At 66.1% G+C, this 21,335-nt stretch overlaps 1 protein-coding gene across 1 annotated transcript; it reads left to right on the top strand.

Annotated features, from left to right (window-relative positions):
• Nucleotides 1–1,362: 1,362 nt before the first annotated feature.
• VARS2 (valyl-tRNA synthetase 2, mitochondrial) lies at nt 1,363–21,212 on the top strand. The gene is given in 28 exon segments (XM_066986612.1): nt 1,363–1,724; nt 2,529–2,595; nt 3,086–3,183; nt 3,676–3,757; nt 3,856–3,975; nt 4,057–4,168; nt 6,640–6,728; nt 7,102–7,192; nt 7,810–7,908; nt 7,911–7,936; nt 9,029–9,132; nt 9,231–9,312; nt 9,396–9,472; nt 10,604–10,658; nt 10,700–10,805; nt 12,423–12,493; nt 12,584–12,709; nt 12,814–12,918; nt 13,731–13,799; nt 13,906–13,984; nt 14,090–14,216; nt 14,262–14,457; nt 16,303–16,503; nt 16,601–16,712; nt 17,521–17,717; nt 18,470–18,593; nt 18,761–18,901; nt 20,812–21,212. Coding segments are annotated over 28 exon segments (3,519 nt in total).
• The last annotated feature ends 123 nt before the right edge of the window (nt 21,213–21,335 follow it).

Raw genomic sequence — 21,335 nt, 5'->3', positions numbered from 1 at the left:
GGAGGGGATTGGGGGGGACTGGGGGGCACTGGGAGGGGATGGGGAGCTACTGGGAAGGGGCTCGGGGGTGCTGGGAGGGACTGGGAGTAACTGGGAGGGGAACGGGGGACACTGGGGAGGGGCTGAGCATGGACTGGGGGCACTGGGAGTAGACTGGGAGCAACTGGGAGGTACTGGGGGGGCGCAGACAACTGGGAGAAGGGCTTGGGGCTGACTGGGAGGAGTTGGGGGGGCACTGGGATGAACTGGGAGGAGCTGGGGGGGCACTGGGGTCAACTGGGAGGAACTGGAAGGGCACTGGGAGCGACTGCGAGGAACTGGGGGTGGCATTGGGATGAACTGGGGGGCACTGGGAGGAACTGGGAGGGCACTGGGAGCAACTGGGAGGAGCTGGGGGGGAACTGGGATGAACTGGGGGGCACTGAGGGAGACTGGGAGGAGGTGGGGGGCACTGGGATGAACTGGGAGGGCACCGGGAGCAACTGGGAGGAGCTGGGGGGTAACTGGGATGAACTGGGGGGCACTGGGAGGGAACTGGGGGGCACTGGGAGCAACTGGGAGCAACTGGGAGGAACTGGGGGGGGGGCACCGGGAGGCTCAGGAGAGATTTGGGACCACGTAGGGGGAACACCGGGACGGGGGGCTCATTGCTGGGGGTGTTACTGGTTTATACTGGTTTTTACTGGTTTATATTGGTCTTTACTGGTTTATATTGGTCTTTACTGGTTTTGCAGCCCCCTCGCCCCCCCGAAAGCCTGGACCCCCAAACCGGTGCTGGAGTACCGGCAGCCGCTGGGCCCCGACGGCAAGAAGGGTAAAAGGGGGGGGGGCCACGGGTCGGGGGGGGCGGGGGTACGGGGGGCCGAGGGGTCATGGGGTCGGGGGGGGGTTACGGGGGTCGGGGGGGCCGGGGTCGGGGGGGGGCTTGGGTCGGGGGTTACGGGGGTCGGGGGGGGGGCGGGGTCGGGGGGGTTTTGGGGTCGGGGGGGTTACGGGGTCGGGGGGGGGTTACGGGGTCGGGGGGGTTACGGGGTCGGGGGGTGGGTTTGGGGTCGGGGGGGTTTATGGGGTCGGGGGGGTTACGGGGTCGGGGGGGTTACGGGGTCGGGGGGTTACGGGGTCGGGGGGGTTACGGGGTCGGGGGGGTTACGGGGTCGGGGGTGGGTTTGGGGTCGGGGGGGGTTACGGGGTCGGGGGGGGGGGTTACGGGGTCGGGGGGGTTAGGGGGTCGGGGGGGTTACGGGGTCGGGGGGGGGTTACGGGGTCGGGGGGGGTTACGGGGTCGGGGGGGGTTACGGGGTCGGGGGGGGTTACGGGGTCGGGGGGGTTACGGGGTCGGGGGGGTTTGGGGTCGGGGGGGTTATGGGGTCGGGGGGGGGTTACGGGGTCGGGGGGGTTTATGGGGTCGGGGGGGTTTTGGGGCCCCCCCCCGTGACGGAATTTTTGGGGTTCAGCCACGGGGGGCCCCTGCCGGCCTCGTACAGCCCCCGCTACGTGGAGGCGGCCTGGGGGGCCTGGTGGGAGCGGCGCCGCTTCTTCGCGCCCCCCCCGGAGGATTTGGGGTCGCGGGGGGGACCCCGAAAAGCGGAGACCCTAAAAGAAGGGGGGGGACCCCGAAAGGGGGGCCGGGCGCTGAGCCTGGTGCTGCCCCCCCCCAACGTCACCGGGCGGCTCCACGCGGGGCACGCGCTCGGCGTGGCGCTGCAGGACGCCCTGGTGCGCTGGTCAGTGGGGGGGGGGGGGGTGGGTTTGGGGGGAAAAAGGGGGTTTTGGGGTTTTTGGGGGGGGGTGGGGGGGGGGAAGGGGGGGGCTGGGGGTGAAGGGAGGGGGGGTTGGGGGGGTTGGAGGGGGAAAAGGGGGAAAAGGGGGATTTGGGGTTTTTGGGGGGAAAAGGGGGGTTTTGGGGTTTTTTGGGGGGGAGGGGGGATTTGGGGTTTTTTCGGGGAAAAACGGGGATTTGGGGTTTTTGGGGGGAGGGGGGAGAAGGGGGGGGGGGGTGAAGGGAGGGGGGTTGGGGGGGTTTGGGGGTTGGAGGGGGTTTGGGGGGGTTTGGGGGGTTGGAGGGGGTTTTGGGGGGGGGGTCGGGGTGCCCTCATGGGTTTTTGGGGGGGGTCTTTGGGGTTTTAGGGGGGTCCTCGGGTTTTGGGGGGCTCTGTGGGGTTTTTGGGGGGTCTTTGGGGTTTTTGGGGGGGGCTCTGTGGGTTTTGGGGGGGTCCTTGGGATTTTTGGGGGGGCTTTGTGGGTTTTTGGGGGGGGGGGTCGCTGGGTTTTGGGGGGTTCCTCGGGTTTTTTGGGGGGGTCTTTGGGTTTGGGGGGGGGGTCTTTGGGTTTTGGGGGGTTCCTCGGGTTTTTGGGGGGGGGGGTCTTCGGCTTTTGGGGGGGTCTTTGGGTTTTGGGGGGGGGGTTCCTCGGTTTTTTGGGGGGGGGGTCTTTGGGTTTTTGGGGGGTCGCCGGTTTGGGGGGGGCTCTGTGGGTTTCGGGGGGGTCGCCGGGTGCCCCCCAGGCCCTAACGCTGGGGGGGGGGGCAGGCGGCGCATGCAGGGCTGGGCCGTGCTCTGGCTGCCCGGCACCGACCACGCCGGCATCGCCACCCAGGTGAGCCCCCCGCGTCCCCCCCGTGTCCCCAGTGTCCCCCCGTGTCCCCAGTGTCCCCCCCGTGTCCCCAGTGTCCCCCCCCTCAATGTCCCCAATGTCCCTAAGTGTCCCCAACGCCCCCCGGTGTCCCCAATGTCCCCAGTGTCCCCCCCCCGATGTCCCCAGCGCCCACCCCGATGTCCCCAACGCCCCCCCCCGCTGTCCCCAATGTCCCCCCCGCTGTCCCCCCTTGATGTCCCCAACGTCCCCTCCCCGATGTCCCCAACGCCCCCGGTGTCCCCGATGTCCCCAGCGTCCCCCCTGCTGCCCCCCATGTCCCCAACGCCCCCCAATGTCCCCAATGTTCCCCCCAGTGTCCCCAACGCCCCCCAGTGTCCCCAACGTCCCCCCCGGTGTCCCCCCTTGATGTCTGTGATGTCCCCAACGTCCCCGATGCCCCCCGGTGTCCCCAACGCCCCCATGTCCCCGACGTCCCCCCCCGTGTCCCCAGGCGGTGGTGGAGCGCTGGCTGTGGCAGCAGCGGGGGCAGCGGCGGCAGGAGCTGGGCAGGGCCCAGTTCCTGGACGAGGTCTGGGCCTGGAAGGAGCGGTGAGGGGACACCTTGGGGACATGGGGACACGTTGGGGACACGTTGGGGACAGGGGTGGGGGACACGTTGGGGACATGGCTTGGGGAACACAGGGACAGGGTTGGGGACATGGTTGGGGTCACGGGGACGGGGGACAAGGGGTTGGGGACATGGGGACACGTTGGGGACACGGGGACAGGTTGGGGACACGGGGACGGGGTGGGGGGCACCAGGAAGGGGTTGGGGACATGGGAATGGGGTTGGGGACACGGGGACGGGGGTTGGGGACACGGGGACATGGGGATGGGATGGGGGACGCGGTTTGGGGACAACGGGAAGGGTTTGGGGACACGGTTGGGGTTTGGGGACCTCCCCCCGGGGGGGGGGGGAGGTGACACTTTGGGGACCCCTCGGTGGGGGAGGTGACACTTTGGGGACCCCCTGGGGGGGAGGTGACACTTTGGGGACCCCCTCATGGGGGGAGGTGACACTTTGGGGACCCCCCCCCGCAGCCACGGCGCCGCCATCCTGCAGCAGCTGCGGGCGCTGGGGGCGTCGCTGGACTGGAGCCGCCGCGTCTTCACCATGGACCCCGTGAGCGCGGCCCCTTGTCCCCCCCGTCCCCTAAATGTCCCCAGGGTGTCCCCGGGGTGTCCCCACGATGTCCCCATGTCCCCCTGTCCCCCCCCCAGGGCTTCTCGCGGGCGGTGACCGAGGCCTTCGTGCGGCTCCACGGGGCCGGGCTGGTGCGGCGCGCGCGGCGCTTGGTCAACTGGTCGTGCGCCCTGCGCTCCGCCGTGGCCGACGTGGAGGTGAGGCCCCGTCCCCAAATGTCCCCAAATTGTCCCCAAATTGTCCCCGAATTGTCCCCGACGTCGTTTGGGACCCCGCAGGTGGAGCCGCGGGCGCTGGCGGGCCCCACGGCGCTGCGCGTCCCCGGCTGCCCCCAGCCCGTCACCTTCGGCGTCCTCGTCAGCTTCGCGTACCCCGTGGAGGGGGACGACGGTGAGGGGGGTCCCGGTGTCACCTCGGTGTCACCTCGGTGTCACCTGGGTGTCACCCGGGGGTCCCCAGTGTCCCCTAGGGGGTCCCCCAGTGTCCCCTTGTCCCCCTGGGGGTCCCTTTGGGGTCGCTTGGCGTCCCTTTGGGGTCCCCTTGGGGTTTTGCCTTCCCTTGGTGGCCCTCGGTGGCACTTGGTGGCCCTTTGGGGTCCCCAGGGTGTCACCTTGGTGTCCCCTCGGTGTCCCCTCTCCCCTGGTGTCCCCTCCCCCACGCTCCCTTGCCCCCCACCCTCTCCACGTGTCCCCTGTCCCCACCATGTCTCCGCCACGTCCCCTGTCCCCAACGTGTCCCCAGACGTGTCTCCTGTCCCCAAACATATCCCCAAACGTGTCCCCACCGTGCCCCTAACGTGTCCCCAAACGTGTCTTTGGTGTGTCCCCAAGGTGTCCCCTGTCCCCAAACGTGTCCCCATGTCCCCGAGCATGTCCCCACCGTGCCCCTAATGTGTCCCCAAACGTGTGCCCTGTCCTCACCATGTCCCCTGTCCCCAAACGTGTCCCCACCATGCCCCTAACGTGTCCCCAAACGTGTCCCCTGTCCCCAAACGTGTCCCCAAGGTGTCCCCTGTCCCCAAACCGTGTCCCCATGTCCCCAAGCATGTCCCCACCGTGCCCCTAACGTGTCCCCAAACATGTCCCCTGCCCCCACCATGTCCTCGCCGTGTCCCCAGACGTGTCCCCAACATGTCCCCACCATGTCCCCAAACGTGTCCCCAAACATGTCCCCGATGTGTCCCCATGTCTTCACCGTGTCCCCTGTCCCCAAACGTGTCCCCACCGTGTCCCCACCGTGTCCCCAGACATGTCCCCAACGTGTCCCCAAACGTGTCCCCTGTCCCCAAAAGTGTCCCCACCGTGTGGCCACCGTGTCATCTGTCCCCAAACGTGTCCCCAACATGTCCCCAAACGTGTCCCCTGTCCCCAAACATGTCCCCACCATGTCTCTTGTCCCCAAATATGTCCCCACCATGCCCCTAACATGTCCCCAAACGTGTCCCCTGTCCCCAAACATGTCCCCAAGGTGTCCCCGACGTGTCCCCATGTCCCCACCGTGTCCCTATGTCCCTAACATGTCCCCACCGTGCCCCTAACGTGTCCCCAAACGTGTCCCCGTGTCCCCACTGTGTTCCCTGCCCCCAAACGTGTCCCCTGCCCCCACCATGTCCTCGCCGTGTCCCCAGACATGTCCCCAACATGTCCCCACCGTGTCCCCTGTCCCCAAACATGTCCCCAAATGTGTCCCCACTGTGTCACATGTCCCCAACATGTCCCCAAACATGTCCCCTGTCCCCAAAAGTGTCCCCACCGTGTCACCTGTCCCCAAACGTGTCCCCAACGTGTCCCCAAACGTGTCCCCTGTCCCCAAACGTGTCCCCACCGTGTGGCCACCGTGTCATCTGTCCCCAAACGTGTCCCCAACATGTCCCCAAACGTGTCCCCTGTCCCCAAACATGTCCCCACCATGTCTCTTGTCCCCAACATGTCCTCACCGTGCCCCTAATGTGTCCCCAAACATGTCCCCTGTCCCCAAACATGTCCCCAAGGTGTCCCCGACGTGTCCCCATGTCCCCACCGTGTCCCTATGTTCCCAACATGTCCCCACCGTGCCCCTAACGTGTCCCCAAACGTGTCCCCGTGTCCCCACTGTGTTCCCTGCCCCCAAACGTGTTCCCGTGTCCCCGACATGTCCCCAACACGTCCCCACCGTGTCCCCAACATGTCCCCAACGTGTTCCCATGTCCCCGAACATGTCCCCAACACGTCCCCACCGTGTCCCCATGTCCCCACCGTGTCCCCAAACGTGTCCCTGTCCCCAAAAGTGTCCCCACCGTGTCCCCACCGTGTCACCTGTCCCCAAACGTGTCCCCAAATGTGTCCCCTGTCCCCAAACGTGTCCCCACCGTGCCCCCAACGTGTCCCCAAACATGTCCCCATGTCCCCAAAAGTGTCCCCACCGTGTCCCCGTGTCCCCAACGTGTCCCCATGTCCCCAACATGTCCCCAACATGTCCCCACCGTGTCCCCTGTCCCCAAACATGTCCCCACCGTGCCCCCAACGTGTCCCCAAACATGTCCCCGTGTCCCCAACGTGTCCCCAACGTGTCCCCATGTCCCCGACATGTCCCCACCGTGCCCCCAACGTGTCCCCAAACATGTCCCCGTGTCCCTGACGTGTCCCCAACGTGTTCCCATGTCCCCGACATGTCCCCAACATGTCCCCACCGTGTCCCCGTGTCCCCAACGTGTCCCCATGTCCCCGACATGTCCCCACCGTGCCCCCAACGTGTCCCCAAACATGTCCCCTGTCCCCAAAAGTGTCCCCACCGTGTCCCCGCCGTGCCCCAGACGTGTCCCCGCCGTGTCCCCAGACGTGTCCCCAACGTGTCCCCGCCGTGTCCCCTGTCCCCCCCCCCAGGCCTGGAGCTGCCGGTGGCCACCACGCGCCCCGAGACCATGCTGGGGGACGTGGCCGTGGCCGTGCACCCCGAGGACCCCCGGTACACGGTGAGGGGGCGGGGCCTCGGTGGGCGTGGCTTCGGTGGGCGTGGCTCCAGTGGGCGTGGCTCCAGTGGGCGTGGTTGGTGGGCGGGGCCTTTGGGTGAGTCCAGGGAGGGGAGGGGTTGCCCCAGGGGGCGGGGCTTTGAGGCCAGGGGGCGGGGCTTAGCGAAGGGGCGGGGCGTCTGGAAAGGGGCGGGGCTTCACGGCAGGGGGCGGGGCTTGTGTGGGTGGGGGCCTGGGTGGTCTTAAAGGGGCAATGCGGTGGGTGGGGCCCGGGTACTCTTAATGTAGTGGGTGGGGTCTTTTGGGGGGCGGGGCCTGTTTAAGGGGGCGGGGCTTGTGGGGGCGGGGCCTGTTGTGACCACGCCCCCCCCCCCAGCATCTCCATGGCCGCCACCTCCGGCACCCGTTCACCGGGCGGCTGCTGCCTGTGATCACCGACCCCAGCGTGGAGCCCGACCGAGGCACCGGTACTGGGACGGGACTGGGACCAGTATGGGGGGGCGCTGGGACCAGTATGGGGGCTGGGACCAGTATGGGAGGGGAGGACTGGGACCAGTATGGGAGGGCACTGGGACCAGTATGGGGGCTGGGACCAGTATGGGGCCGAGGGAGGGACTGGGACCAGTATGGGGGGCTGGGGCCAGGGGAGGGACTGGGCCCAGTATGGGGGGGCTGGGACCAGTATGGGGCTAGGGGAGGGACTGGGACCAGTATGGGAGGTGCTGGGACCAGTATGGGGTCGGGGGAGGAACTGGGACCAGTATGGGGCTGGGGGAGGGGCTGGAGCCAGTATGGGGGGCGCTGGGGCCAGTATGGGGTCAGGGGAGAGACTGGGACCAGTTGTGGGGGAGCACTGGCACCAGTATAGGATGGGGTGTCGGGGGTGGGCGGGACTGGGACCAGTTTGGGTGGAGAACTGGGACCAGTGTGGGGGTCAGAGGGTTGATGGGACTGGGAGCGGGGCCAGCATGGGGTCGGGGGGGGTGAATGGGACTGGGACCGGTTTGGGGGGGGGGAACTGGTCCCGGTCTGGGGGGGCGCTGGGGGCGGGGGCGGGGCCGCCACGCTGTCCCCGCGTCCCCAGGGGCGGTGAAGGTGACGCCGGGGCACGGCCACCCCGACCTGGCGCTGGCGCGCGCCCACGGGCTGCCACGGCTCGGCGTCATCGGGGACGATGGCACCATGCGGCCCCCGGGGGGGGGTGGCTGCAGGTAGGGCCCCCCGGGGCCCTCGGTGGCCCCTCGGTGTCCCCTCATGTCCCCCCGTGTCCCCTCAGTGTCCCCCCGTGTCCCCTAGGGTCACCTGGGGTCCCCTCGTGGCCCCCTCGTGGCCCCTCAGTGTCCCCTGGGGCCACCTGGGGTCACTTGGGGTCCCCTCGTGTCCCCTCAGTGTCCCCTAGGGTCACCTGGGGTCACCTCATGTCCCTCTCCGTGTCCTCTGGGGTCCCCCCGTGTCCCCTCCTGTCCCCTGGGGTCCCCTCGTGGCCCCTCAGTGTCCCCTGGGGCCACCTGGGGTCCCCTGGGGTCCCCTCTTGTCCCCTGGGGTCCCCTCATGGCCCCTGGGGTCCCCTCTGTATTCCCCCCTATGTCCCCTTGTGTCCCCCGGGGTCCTCTCAGTGTCCCCTGCATGTCCCCTGGGGTCCCCTTCAGTGTCCCCTGGGGTCCCCCCGTGTCCCCTCAGTGTCCCCTGGGGCCACCTGGGGTCCCCTCGTGGCCCCTCGTGACCCCCTCATGTCCCCTCCATGTGCCCTGGGGTCCCCCCGTGTCCCCTCATGTCCCCTCCTGTCCCCTGGGGCCACCTGGGGTCCCCTTGTGGCCCCCCCATGGCCTCTCAGTGTCCCCCTGTGTCCCCTCAGTGTCCCCTGGGGTCCCCCCTGTGTCCCCTGGGGTCCTCTCGTGTCCCCTCAGTGTCCCCTGGGGCCACCTGGGGTCCCCCTCGTGTCCCCCCTGTGTCCTCTCAGTGTCCCCTGGGGTCCCCTCGTGTCCTCCTCATGTCCCCCCCGTGTCCCCTCGGTGTCCCCTGGGGTCCCCTCCGTGTCCCCTCGGTGTCCCCTGGGGCCACCTGGGGTCCCCTCGTGTCCCCCTGTATCCCCCCCGTGTCCCCTTGTGTCCCCCTCCTGTCCCCTGGGGTCCCCTCTGTGTCCCCTCCGTGTCCCCTGGCATCCCCTCGGTGGCCCCCGGGTGGCCCCCGGGTGGCCCCGTGTTCCCAATCTCCGTCCCCACGTCCCCAAACTCCGTCCCCGTGTCCCCCCGTGTCCCCCCTGTGTCCCCGCCCGCGTCCCCACCGCGTCCCCGCGTCCCCAGGGCGTGCACCGCTTCGAGGCCCGCGAGCGGGTGGTGGCGGCGCTGGCCGAGCGGGGGCTGTACCGCGGCTCCCGGGACCACCCCATGACGCTGCCCCTCTGCAGGTAACCCCCCCCCCCCAAAAAAAACGTCCCCAAGCGCCCCCCCCCGACGCGTCCCCAACCCCCTCGGGGACACGGAGCTGGCCTCGGTGTCCCCGCAGCCGCTCGGGGGACGTCATCGAGTACCTGCTCAAGAGCCAGTGGTTCCTGCGGTGCCGGGAGATGGCGCAGCGCGCCCGCGAGGTGACGCGGGGGGGGACACACGTTATTTGGGGGGGGGGGCACCCCGATAACTGTCCCCTGACCCCCCGCGTCCCCTCCCCCAGGCGGTGACGTCGGGGCGCCTCCAGCTCGTCCCCAAATTCCACGAGAAGAACTGGAAGACGTGGATGGACAACGCGGGGTGAGGGGCGGCGCGGGGGGGCGGCCCTAAATCCCCCCGGGGGTCCCCAAATTCTTCGGGGTGTCCCCAAATCCCCCTGGGTGCCCCTAAATCCTCCCCGGGGGTCCCTAAATCCTCCCCCGGGTGTCCCCAAGTCCCCCTGGATGCCCCCAAATCCACCCAAGTGACCCTAAATCCCCCTGGGGGGTCCCCAAATGCCCCCAAATTCCTCTGGGTGCCCCTAAATCCCTTGGGGGGGTCCCCAAATCCCCCCTGGATGCCCCCAAATCCCCCTGGGGGGTCCCCAAATCCCCCTGGGTGCCCCTAAATCCCCTGGGGGTTCCCCAAATCCCCCCTGGATGCCCCCAAATCCCCCTGGGGGGGGTCCCCAAATCCCCCTGGGTGCCCCCAAATGCCCCCAAATCCCTCTGGGTGCCCCTAAATCCCCTGGGGGTGGGGGGGGGCAAATCCCTCCAGGTGCCCCTAAATCCCCCTGGGGGGACCCCAAATCCCCCCCCCCCATTTTCCTAAATCCCCCCAGGTGCCCCTAAATCCCCTGGGGGGGTCCCCAAATCCCCCTGGATGACCCCAAATCCGTCCAGGTGCCCCCAAATCCCCCTGGACGCCCCTAAATCCCCCTGGGGGGTCCCCAAATCCCCCCCGAGTGACCCCAAATCCCCCTGGGGGGTCCCTGAAGCCCCCCAGGTGCCCCCAGTCCCCCTGGGGGGTCCCCAAATCCCCCTTGGATGCCCCCAAATCCCTCCGGGTGCCCCCAAATGCCCCCAAATCCCCCTTAGTGCCCCTAAATCCCCCGGGGGGGGTCCCCAAATCCCCTTGGGTGCCCCTAAATCCCCTGGGGGTGGTCGTTAAATCCCCCAGGTGCCCCTAAATCCCCCTTAGTGCCCCCAAATCCCTCCGGGGGGTCCCCAAATACCCCCTGCATGCCCCCAAATCCCCCTGGGTGCCCCCAGATCCCCCCGGGGGGTCCCAAATCCCCCCCCCCGTTTCCCTAAATCCCCCCAGGTGCCCCCAGATCCCCCCTGGATAACCCCAAATCCCCCCCCGAGTGCCCCCAGGTGCCCCCAAATCCCCCCGGGGGTCCCCAAATCCCCCGGGGTCCCCAATTCCCCCCCCCCCCCCCAATTTTGGCAGGGACTGGTGCCTCTCGCGGCAGCTGTGGTGGGGGCACCGGGTGCCGGCGTACCGGGTGGGGGCCCCCCCCCGAAGGCGACGACCCCCACCCCGAAGGCGACCCCCCGGGGGCTCTGGGTCGTGGGGCGCAGCGAGGACGAAGCCCGCGCCGCCGCCGCCCGCGCCTGCCGCTGCCCCCCCGCCGACGTCCAGCTCCAGCAAGGTGAAGCCCCCCCCCCCCCAAAAAATTACCCCCCCCAGCACCCCCCCCAAAAAAAATTACCCCCCCCCAGCACCCCAATTCCCCCCAGGGCCCCAAAAGTGCCCCCCAGCACCCCAAAACCCACCCCAGCACCCCATATCACCCCCATAACCCCCCCCCCCAAAAGCCCCCCAGCACCCCAATTTTGTCCCCAAACAACCCCAAAACCACCCCAATTTCCCCGAGTGCCCCCAAATTGCCCCCCAGCGCCCCAAAACCCACCCCAGCACCCCAAATCACCCCCATAACCCCCCCCATAACCACCCCCACGCCCCAATTTTGTCCTGAAGCAGCCCCAAAACCACCCCAATTTCTCCCCCAGCACCCTAAAAGTGCCCCCCAACACCCCACATCACCCCTACAACCCCCCCAGCACCCCAATTACCCCCCCAGCACCCCCAAAAAACACCCCCAGCACCCCAATTCCCCCTTAGGGCCCCAAAAGTGCCCCCAGCACCCCAAAAGTGCCCCCCAGTGCCCCAACTTCCCCCCGGTGCCCCCAAATTGCCCCCCAGCACCCCAAAACGCACCCCCAGCACCCCAATTCCCCCCAGCGCCCCCAAATTGCCCCCCAGCACCCCAAAACCCACCCCCAGCACCCCATATCACCCTTACAACCCCCCAAAAGCCCCCCAGCACCCCAATTTTATCCCCAAACAACCCCAAAACCACCCCAATTTCCCCCCCCCCCAGTGCCCCCAAATTGCCCCCCAGCACCCCAAAACCCACCCCCAGCACCCCAATTACCCCCCCAGCACCCCCAAAAAAACACCCCCAGCACCCCAATTCCCCCTAGGGCCCCAAAAGTGCCCCCAGCACCCCAAAAGTGCTCCCCAGCGCCCCAAAACCCACCCCAGCACCTCATATCACCCCCACAACCCCCCCAGAAGCCCCCCAGCACCCCAATTTTGTCCCCAAACAACCCCAAAACCACTCCAATTTTCCCCCCAGCACCCCAAAACCCACCCCCAGCACCCCAATTCCCCCCAGCGCCCCCAAATTGCCCCCCAGCACCCCAAAACCCACCCCCAGCACCCCATATCACCCTTACAACCCCCCCAAAAGCCCCCCAGCACCCCAATTTTGTCCCCAAACAACCCCAAAACCACCCCAATTTCCCCCCCAGCGCCCCCAAATTGCCCCCCAGCACCCCAAAACCCACCCCCAGCACCCCAATTACCCCCCAGCACCCCCAAAAACACCCCCAGCACCCCAATTCCCCCCAGGGCCCCAAAAGTGCTCCCCAGCGCCCCAAAACCCACCCCAGCACCTCATATCACCCCCACAACCCCCCAGAAGCCCCCAGCACCCCAATTTTGTCCCCAAACAACCCCAAAACCACCCCAATTTCCCCCCCAGCACCCCCCATCTCCCCCAGGAGCCCCCCAGCCCCCCAAAAACCACCCCCAATTCCCCCCACCACCCCAATACCCCCCTAGCACCCCAATTCCCCCCCCAGCACCCCTATCACCCCCACAACCCCCCCAGACGCCCCCTTCCTTGGCTCTAAGTTCCTTGGGGACCCCCCATACCCTTGGGGGCCCCCCCCCAATATTTTTACGCCCCCCACCCCCCCAGACCCCGACGTCCTGGACACTTGGTTCTCCTCCGCCCTCTTCCCCTTCGCCGCGCTGGGCTGGCCCGACGAGGTGAGCGCTGCCCCCGGGGGGCGGTGGGGTGGGACGCGACCCCCCCAGTGTCCCCCCCCCGTCACCCCCCCCCGTGTCCCCCCCCCCCAGACCCCCGACCTGCGGCGTTTTTACCCCACGAGCGTGCTGGAGACGGGCAGCGACCTCCTCTTCTTCTGGGTGGCGCGCATGGTCATGCTGGGCCAGGAGCTGACGGGGCGCCTGCCCTTCTCCCAGGTACCTTTTGGGGTCCCCCCCCAACTTTTTGGGGTCCCCCCGGCCCTTTGGGGTCCCCTTGGGGTCCCCAGGGCCCCCCCCGGCATTATTTCCACCCCTTCCAGGTGCTGCTGCACTCGCTGGTGCGCGACGCCCAAGGGCGCAAGATGAGCAAGTCCCTGGGGAACGTCATCGACCCCCAGGACATCATCGCGGGTGCTTCCCTTCAGGTAGGTCCTACAATAACAAAGGGCTGCCCTGGGAGACCCTACAATAACAAAGGGCCGCCCTGGGAGACCCTACAACAGTCTTCTCCCTTGGGAGACCCTACACTAACAAGAAGTTCTTCTTTCTTGCTCGGGAGACCCTACAACAACAAATAGTTCTCGTTTCTTGGGGAAACCGTACAATAACGAACGGTTCTTCTCCGTCTTTGTTATTGTAGGGTCTCCCAAAAGCAAAAAAGAGTCGTTTGTTATTGTAGGATCTCCCAATTCTTCTTCCTTTCTGAAGAGATCCTACAATAACAAGCCGTTCTTCTCATTTTCTTGGAAACCCTACAATAACAAACCTTTTCCGCTTTTGTTTGTTATTGTAGCGTCACCCAAAGACAAAAAAGAATTGTCTGTTATTGTAGGGTCTCCCAATTCTTTTTCCTCCTTAAGAGACCGTACAATAACAAGCAGTTTGTCTGCCTTCTTGGGAGACCCTACAATAACAAGCAGTTCTTCTTTCTCTCTTGGCAGACCCTACAATAACAAACCTTTTCTGTTGTTGTTTGTTATTGTAGGGTCTCCCAAAGACAGAAAAGAATTGTTATTGTAGGGTCTCCCGATCCCTTTTCCTTCTTTAAGAGACCCTACAATAACAAGTAGTTCTTCTTCCTTCTTGGGAGACCCTGCAATAACAAACAGTTATTTTCTCTCTCTTTCTGGGAGACCCTACGATAACAAACAAATCTTTTCTGCCTTGGTTTGTTATCGCAGGGTCTCCCAAAGACGGAAAAGATTTGTTTATTATTGTAGGGTCTCCTGTCTTGCAGGAGCTGCAGGAGAAGCTCCAGCGCAGCAACCTCGACCCCCACGAGCTCGCGGTGGCCTCAGAGGGCCAGGTGGGACCTGGGACCCCCCCCAAAACCTTTCTGTGACCCCCCCAAACCCCTGCGTGACCCCCCCAGACCTTCGTGACCCCCCAAACCTTTGTGTGTCCCCCCCCAGAGGCGCCAGTTCCCCCACGGCATCCCCGAGTGCGGCACGGACGCGCTGCGCATGGCGCTGTGCTCCCACAACGCCCACGGTGAGCACCGGGTGGGGACCCCATCCCCGTGTCCCCCTGGGGGGGCACCCCGTGAGCGTGTGTGTCCCCCCCCCATAAAAAAACACCCCCTACGCCCCCCCCCAGGTGACGACATCCGCCTGGACGTGGCCACGGTCCTGAGCTACCGCCACTTCTGCAACAAGGTCTGGAACGCCGTCAAGTTCGTCCTCGCCGCGCTGGGGCCCGACTTCGTCCCCGGCCCCCCGAGGAGGTAATAAAAAGGGGGGGGGGGGACACCCTAAAGACCCCCCCCCAGCGCCGTAATAATGTGCCTTCCTCCTCCTCCTCTTCCTCGTCAGGCGGCGCCGCGGAGCCCCATGGACCGCTGGGTGCTGAGCCGGCTGGCGCGGGCGGCGGGCGAGTACGGGCGGCGCATGGAGGCGCTGGAGGTGCACGGGGCCGTGGCCGCCGCCCACCACTTCTGGCTGCGCTCCTTCTGCGACGTCTACCTGGTGGGTGGCCGTCCGTCCGTCCGTCCGTCCGTCCTGGGGTCGTCCGTCTGTCCTTTTATGCCTCCAAGGGTGTCGGGCTCAGTTGTGCGCCGTTGAGCGGGGCCGTCTGTCCGTCCTACCCAGCTCCTTGTAGATCTTTGAACCCAGCTCGTTTCCACCTCGTTGACTGTGTCCGTCTGTCCGTCCTACCCAGCTCCTTGTAGTTCTTTGAACGTTGAACCCAACCCATCTTGACCTGGTTGACCGTGTCCGTCTGTCCATCCCACCCAATTCCTTGATAGTTCTTTGAACGTTGAACCCAACCCATCTTCATCTCCATGACCATGTCCGTCTGTCCGTCCCTACTCAACTTCTCGTAGCTCTTTAAATATTGAACCCAACCCATCTTCACCTCGTTGACCGTGTCCGTCTGTCCGTCCTACTCAACTCCTCATAGCTCCTTGAACGTTGAACCCAACCCATTTCCACTTCGTTGACCGTGTCCGTCTGTCCTACCCAATTCCTTGTAGCTCTTTGAACGTTGAACCCAACCCATCTTGACCTGGTTGACCATGTCCGTCTGTCTGTCCCACCCAATTCCTTGATAGTTCTTTGAACGTTGAACCCAACTCATCTTCATCTCCATGACCATGTCCGTCTGTCCGTCCTACGCAGCTCCTCGTAGCTCCTTGAACGTTGAACCCAACCCATTTCCACGTCATTGACCATGTCCGTCTGTCCGTCCTACCCAATTCCTTGTAGCTCTTTGAACGTTGAACCCAACCCATCTTGACCTGATTGACCCTGTCCGTCTGTCCGTCCCACCCAGCTTCTCATAGTTCTCCGAACCCAACCCATCTTCACCTCGTTGACCGTGTCCATCTGTCCATCCCACCCAGCCCATCTTCACCTCGCTGACCCTGTCCGTCTGTCCGTCCTACTCAACTCCTCGTAGCTCTTTGAACCCAACCCCTTCCCACCTCCGTGACCGTGTCCGTCTGTCCGTCCCGCCCAACCTGTTGTAGCTCCTTGACCATTAAACCCAACCCCTTTCCGCCTGGTTGACCCTGTCCGTCTGTCCGTCCAGCCCTGCTCATCAGATCTTCCCGGGCCCAGCCTCCCCCTGTTGACCTCACCCGTCCGTCTGTCCCACCCCACCCCTTGCGTCACCCTGGACATTGCTTACATCCTGTTGAGGCTGTCCGTCCGTCTGTCCCACCCGACCCCGCCTTTAACCGGGTGCCGGTGTCTGTCTGTCCGTCCGCCGGGCTTCCTCGAGCCCTGACGTCAGCCCGGCCTCACCTCAATGAGCGCGTCCGTCTGTCCGTCCGTCCCGCCCAACCTGTTGTGTCTCTTTGAGGCCACATGTCCGTGTCCGTCTGTCCGTCCATCCTACTTATCATTGACCTTTATCCACCCTTGACCACGTCTGTCTGTCTGTCCACCCAACCTCTTGTTTCTCCCCAAGAATCCCTGTGTGCCTCACCCCATTTTGGCCTCCGTCCATCTGTCCGGCCTCCCCTCGACCTCCTCTGTCCATCTGTCTGTCTGTCCGGCCTCTCATCGTTGACCTTTACCCACCCTTGACCACGTCCGTCTGTCTGTCCACCCAACCTCTTGTTTCTCCCCAAAAACCCTCTGTGCCTCACCCCATTTTGGCCTCCATCTGTCCATCCAGCCTCCCCTCGACCTCCGTCTGTCTGTCCATCCTCTCGTCATTGACCTTTACCCACCCTTGACCACGTCCGTCTGTCCGTCCATCCAACCTCTTGTTTCTCCCCAAAAACCTCCCGGCCTCACCCCATTTTGGCCTCCGTCCATCCCTCCGGCCTCCCTTTAACCTCCGTCCGTCCGTCCGTCCCGCAGGAGGCCACCAAGCCGGTGCTGCGCGGGCCCGGGGAGGCCGCCGAGACGCACCAGACGCTGCTGAGCTGCGCCGAGCTGGGGCTGCGCCTCCTCGCCCCCTTCGCCCCCTTCCTGGCCGAGGAGCTGTGGCAGCGCCTGCCCCGGGCCTCCCCGGCCTCCCCCACCATCTGCCTCGCCCCCTTCCCCGACGCCGCCATCCTGGTGGGTGCCGCGCCGTGCCGGGGGCTGGGGGGGGGGTCCTTTGGGTGCTCCCCTCCCTTCTTCACCCATCCTAATTCGTTTTTTGCCCCCTCCCCAGGCCCACTGGTGCTGCCCCAAGGTGGAGGCCGAGGTGGAGGCCATGCGGGAGGTGGCCAGGGCCGTGCGGGCTCTCCGGGAAACCTTCCGCCTCGGCGCCGCGCGGCCGCCCGGTGAGTGCCGCCGGGGCTCAAGATGGCCGACGGGGAGGGAGACGGGGCGGGGGGCGTCGGGGCACGGTGAGGCTGACGGGATATGGGAGGGAGTGGAGGGCGTCGAGGCCCAAGATGGCCGACAGGAGCATTGAGGCCCAAGATGTCTGACGGGAGCATTGAGGCCCAAGATGGCTGACAGGGGCATCAAGGCCCAAGATGGCTGACAGGAGGGGAGGGCGTCAAGGCCCAAGATGGCCGACAGAAGTAGAGGTTATTGAGGCCCAAGATGGCCGACAGGGCCTCAAGATGGAGGCTGGGGGCTGATGGGAATGGGGGGCGTCGAGGCCCAAGATGGCCGATGGGGCCTCAAGATGGTGGCCAGGGCTATGGGACTACATGTCCCAGCATGCACTGGGGTGTAAGGGGTGGTTGCTAGGGAGCACCTAAAATGATGGTTCCCACTAGAGGCGGCCATGTTGGAGGCGGGGCTATCCCGCGGGGAGGAAGGTGATTGGTGGAGCAGCCATCGTGGGGGCGGGACATGAAGGTGGTTGGTTGGGCAGCCATCTTGGAAGTGGGAAATGAAGGTGGTTGGTGGGGCGGCCATCTTGGAGGTGGGACATGAAGGTGATTGGTGGGGCAGCCATCTTGGAGGCAGGACTTGAAGGTGGTTGGTTGGGCGGCCATCTTGGAGGCGGACTAGCCCAGGGGTATGAAGGTGGTTGGTTGGGCGGCCATCTTGGAGGCGGGGCTATCCCGCGGGGAGGAAGGTGATTGGTGGGGCAGCCGTGTTGGAGGCAGGGCTATCCCAGCATGCTGTGCGCAGTGGCCGTGCGGTGCCCGGAGGAGACGAGGGAGGCGCTGGAGGAGCTGGGCCCCACCCTCCAAGCCCTGGCGCAGGCGGGGCCGCTGAGGCTCCTCCCCCAGGGGGCAGAGCCAGCGCAGGGGGCGGAGCCAGAGCTGGGGCCCGGTTGGGTGGGGGCCCCGGCCGGCCCCGGCACCCACGTCTACGTCTGCCTGCAGGTGGGCCCCGGGGCATTGTGGGATACTGAGGGACCCCCGGGGGCATTATGGGATGTTGGGGGACCCCAGGGCCTTGTGGGATATTGGGGGGACCTTGGGGCATTATGGGATGCTGGAGGACCCCAGGGGCATTGTGGGATTTGGGGGTGACCCCAAGGGGCATTGTGGGATGCTGGAGGACCCCAGGGGCATTGTGGGATTTGGGGGTGACCCCAAGGGGCATTGTGGGATGCTGGAGGACCCCAGGGGCATTGTGGGATTTGGGGGTGACCCCAGGGCATTATGGGATGGTGGAGGACCCCAGGGGCATTGTGGGATTTGGGGGTGACCCCAGGGCATTGTGGGATGCTGGAGGACCCCAGGGCATTATGGGATGGTGGAGGACCCCAGGGGCACTGTGGGATTTGGGGGTGACCCCAGGGCATTATGGGATGCTGGAGGACCCCAGGGGCATTATGGGATATTGGAGGGACCCTGGGGCATTATGGGATGCTGGAGGACCCCAGGGGCATTGTGGGATGCTGGAGGACCCCAGGGCATTATGGGATGGTGGAGGACCCCAGGGGCACTGTGGGATTTGGGGGTGACCCCAGGGGCATTATGGGATGTTGGGGGACCCCAGGGGCATTATGGGATGCTGGAGGACCCCAGGGGCATTATGGGATATTGGGGGGACCCTGGGGCATTATGGGATGCTGGAGGACCCCAGGGGCATTATGGGATGTTTGGGGGACCCCCCCTGTCCCCCCCAGGGCCTGGTGGAGCCCTCGGCCGAGCGCGCCCGGCTCAGCGCCCGCAGCCGCAGCCTCCAGCGCCGCCTCCAGGCCCTCGCCCCGGGGGGGGCCGACGCCGCCCCCCCCCTCCCAGCAGCGTCAGGTACAACCCTAGTTAGCGCTAATCCCCATAATTAGACCAAATTGAGGGCATTTTGCTAACGGGGAGGGGCTTCGTTAGTGCGTTTTCTTGCTTGGGGGGGGGGTGCCTGTGCCCCCCTCGTTAGCGCTGCCCTAATTAACGCCCCCACATCTATGCCCCCCCCCCAGGTTGCCAGCATCCAGGCCGAGCTCGCCCGCCTGGCCCAGGCCCTGCAAGCCCTGGGCCCCCCCGAGGACGCAGCCGGCCCCCAATAAACCCCATAAAAAACCCCATAACGAGCCCCCGCCTCGTTATTCTCATGGGGGGGGGCAGGGGCTGGGGGGGTCTCAGCTCGGCCCCCCCAAATCATTGGGGGTGGAGGGGAGGGGGCGGGGGGGGGGTCCCAGATATTGGGGTGGGGGTGTCTCAGATATTGGGGGGGTTCCTAAACGTTGGGGGGGGGGGCAGGATGTTTTGGGGGGGCCCCAGGGGTTTTGGGGGGGCCCCAAGTGGTTTGGGGGGGGCACCAGGTTTTGGGGGGGGGGGGGCCAAGATGTTTTGGGGGGGGGCAGAGGATTTGGGGGGGGTCTCAGGTGCTTTGGGGGGACCCCAGGTATTTGGGGGGGGGCCCAGGTGGTTTGGGAGGGGGATCATGTTCTGGGGGGGGGGCCCAGGGGTTTTGTGGGGGGGGATCCAAGTGTTTCAGGGGGGGCCCCGGCATCCCAGTGCCGCCCCCCCCGCCCCCGTCCCCCCGCTGTCGGATCTGGTTCAGCGTCCCCCAGGCACCGCCGGCCCCGAAATAGCAGCGGGGCCGGGCAGGGGCTGCTGGGAGCCGCTGGCGCCGCCCCCCCCCGGCACCCGCAGCGGGACCCCGAAACGGCGCTGGGACCCTAAAGAGGGACCCCGAAACTGGGAGCGGCTCCGAAACGGCCTGGGGGACCCCAAAACGGGCTGAAGAACCCCAAAAGGGACTGAGGAACCCTGAAAGTGGGACCAGGACCCCAAAAGGGGCTGAAGAACCCCAAAAGTGGGACCAGGACCCCAAAAGGGGCTGAAGAACCCTAAAAGGGGCTGAGGAACCCTAAAAGTGGGACCGGGACCCCAAAAGGGGCTGGAGAACCCCAAAAGGCGCTGAGGGACCCCGAAAGTGGGACCAGGACCCCAAAAGGCGCTGAAGAACCCCAAAAGGGGCTTTTGGCACCCCAAAACTGGCCGTGGCACCCCAAAAGTTGGACCAGGACCCCAAAAAAGGACCAGGACCAGGACCCCAGGACCCCGAAACTGACGCTGGGATTTTGAACGCGGTCGGGGCACCCCAAAACCGGCTCCGGGACCCCGAAACCAGCGCCGGGATCCTCCGACGGTCTGTGACCCTAAAACGGGGACCCTAAAAGCTGCACCCCGAAAACGGCACCCCAAAATCTGGATTGGGACCACGGAAGCAGCACCAGGAGCCTGTAAGCCCCCAGCCCAATACCAGGACCCCAAACCTGGATATTTTACCCCAAAAGCGGCAGCTCCGGCGCTGATGTTGTGATGCGGACCCCAAAAGCGGCCCCGGGAGCCTGAGGGGGCACCCCAAAAGTGACTCCAGGACCCCAAAACCCGCAGCAGGACCCCAAAACCACCCCTGGGATGTTGTAAACCCGCAGCAGGACCCCAAAAGCAGCGCCAGGACCCCCCGAATCCCAACAGGATCCTAAAAAAAAACAGCACCGGGACCTGAAATCCTGTTTTTGGACCCCAAAATCGGCCTCAGGACCCCGAAATCGGCCTTGGGACCCCGAAAGCGGCCCTCAGGGCGTCAGGTACACCCAGGACCCCACCACGTGTCCCCCTCCTGTCCCCCCTTATTGGGGTCCCCCCCCCAAATCCTGTGTCCCCTGTCCCTATTGGGGTCCCCCCTGTCCCTCCTGTGTCCCCCCCAACCCTATTGGGGTCCCCCCATCCCTCCTGGGGTCCCCCTGTCCCTATTGGGGTCCCTCCCGTGTCCCCCCGTCCCTCTCGGGGTGCCCCGTCCCTATTGGGGTCCCCCCACCGCTATCGGGGTCTCCCTGTCCCTATTGGGGTCCCCCATCCCCGTGTCCTCCCCCCGTCCCTATTGGGGTCCCCCTGTCCCTATTGGGGTCCCCCCGACTCTTTTGGGGTCCCTCCTGGGGTCCCCCCGTCCCTAATGGTGTCCCCCAGTCCCTGTGCCACCACCCCCGTGACGTCCCCCTCCCCTCTGTCCCCCCCCTAGGTCCCTGCCCCATGGCCGAGGGGGGCTCGCGCACCACCCCCCCGTGTCCCCTCCCCGGGGAGGTGACAGCGGCGGCCACCAGCGGGGACGTCACCGCCGGCCCCACAGCGGGTCCCCGACCTCCTTGGGGACAGCCCGGGGGGGTCCCCGAGGGGGACGGGGCCACCCCCGGTGTCCCCGCGGTCACCGTCACCCCCTGGGCTGGTGGCATCACCATCACCGTCACCGCGGCGCCGGCCGACGAGGACATTGGGGACGTTGGGGACGTTGGGGACACCAGGGACATCGGGGACATTGAGGACATTGGGGACGTTGGGGACATTGGGGACACCGGGGACATTGGGGACGTTGGGGACATTGGGGACGTTCGGGGACATTGGGGACATTGGGGACGGGGGTGACAAAGATGTCACGGCCCTAAGGGACGTTGGGGACAGGGACGTGGTGGCCCCAAGGGACACTGGGGACGGGGATGTCCCAGCCCCAAGGGACGTGGTTGGGGACGTCGGTGTCCCCAAAGTGGG

Source organism: Anser cygnoides, chromosome 35, assembly GCF_040182565.1.
Source record: "Anser cygnoides isolate HZ-2024a breed goose chromosome 35, Taihu_goose_T2T_genome, whole genome shotgun sequence".
Classification (NCBI taxonomy): domain Eukaryota; kingdom Metazoa; phylum Chordata; class Aves; order Anseriformes; family Anatidae; genus Anser; species Anser cygnoides.
The sequence above is the reverse complement of the archived record's forward strand: the minus strand, read 5'-3'. Positions and strand labels throughout refer to the sequence as shown.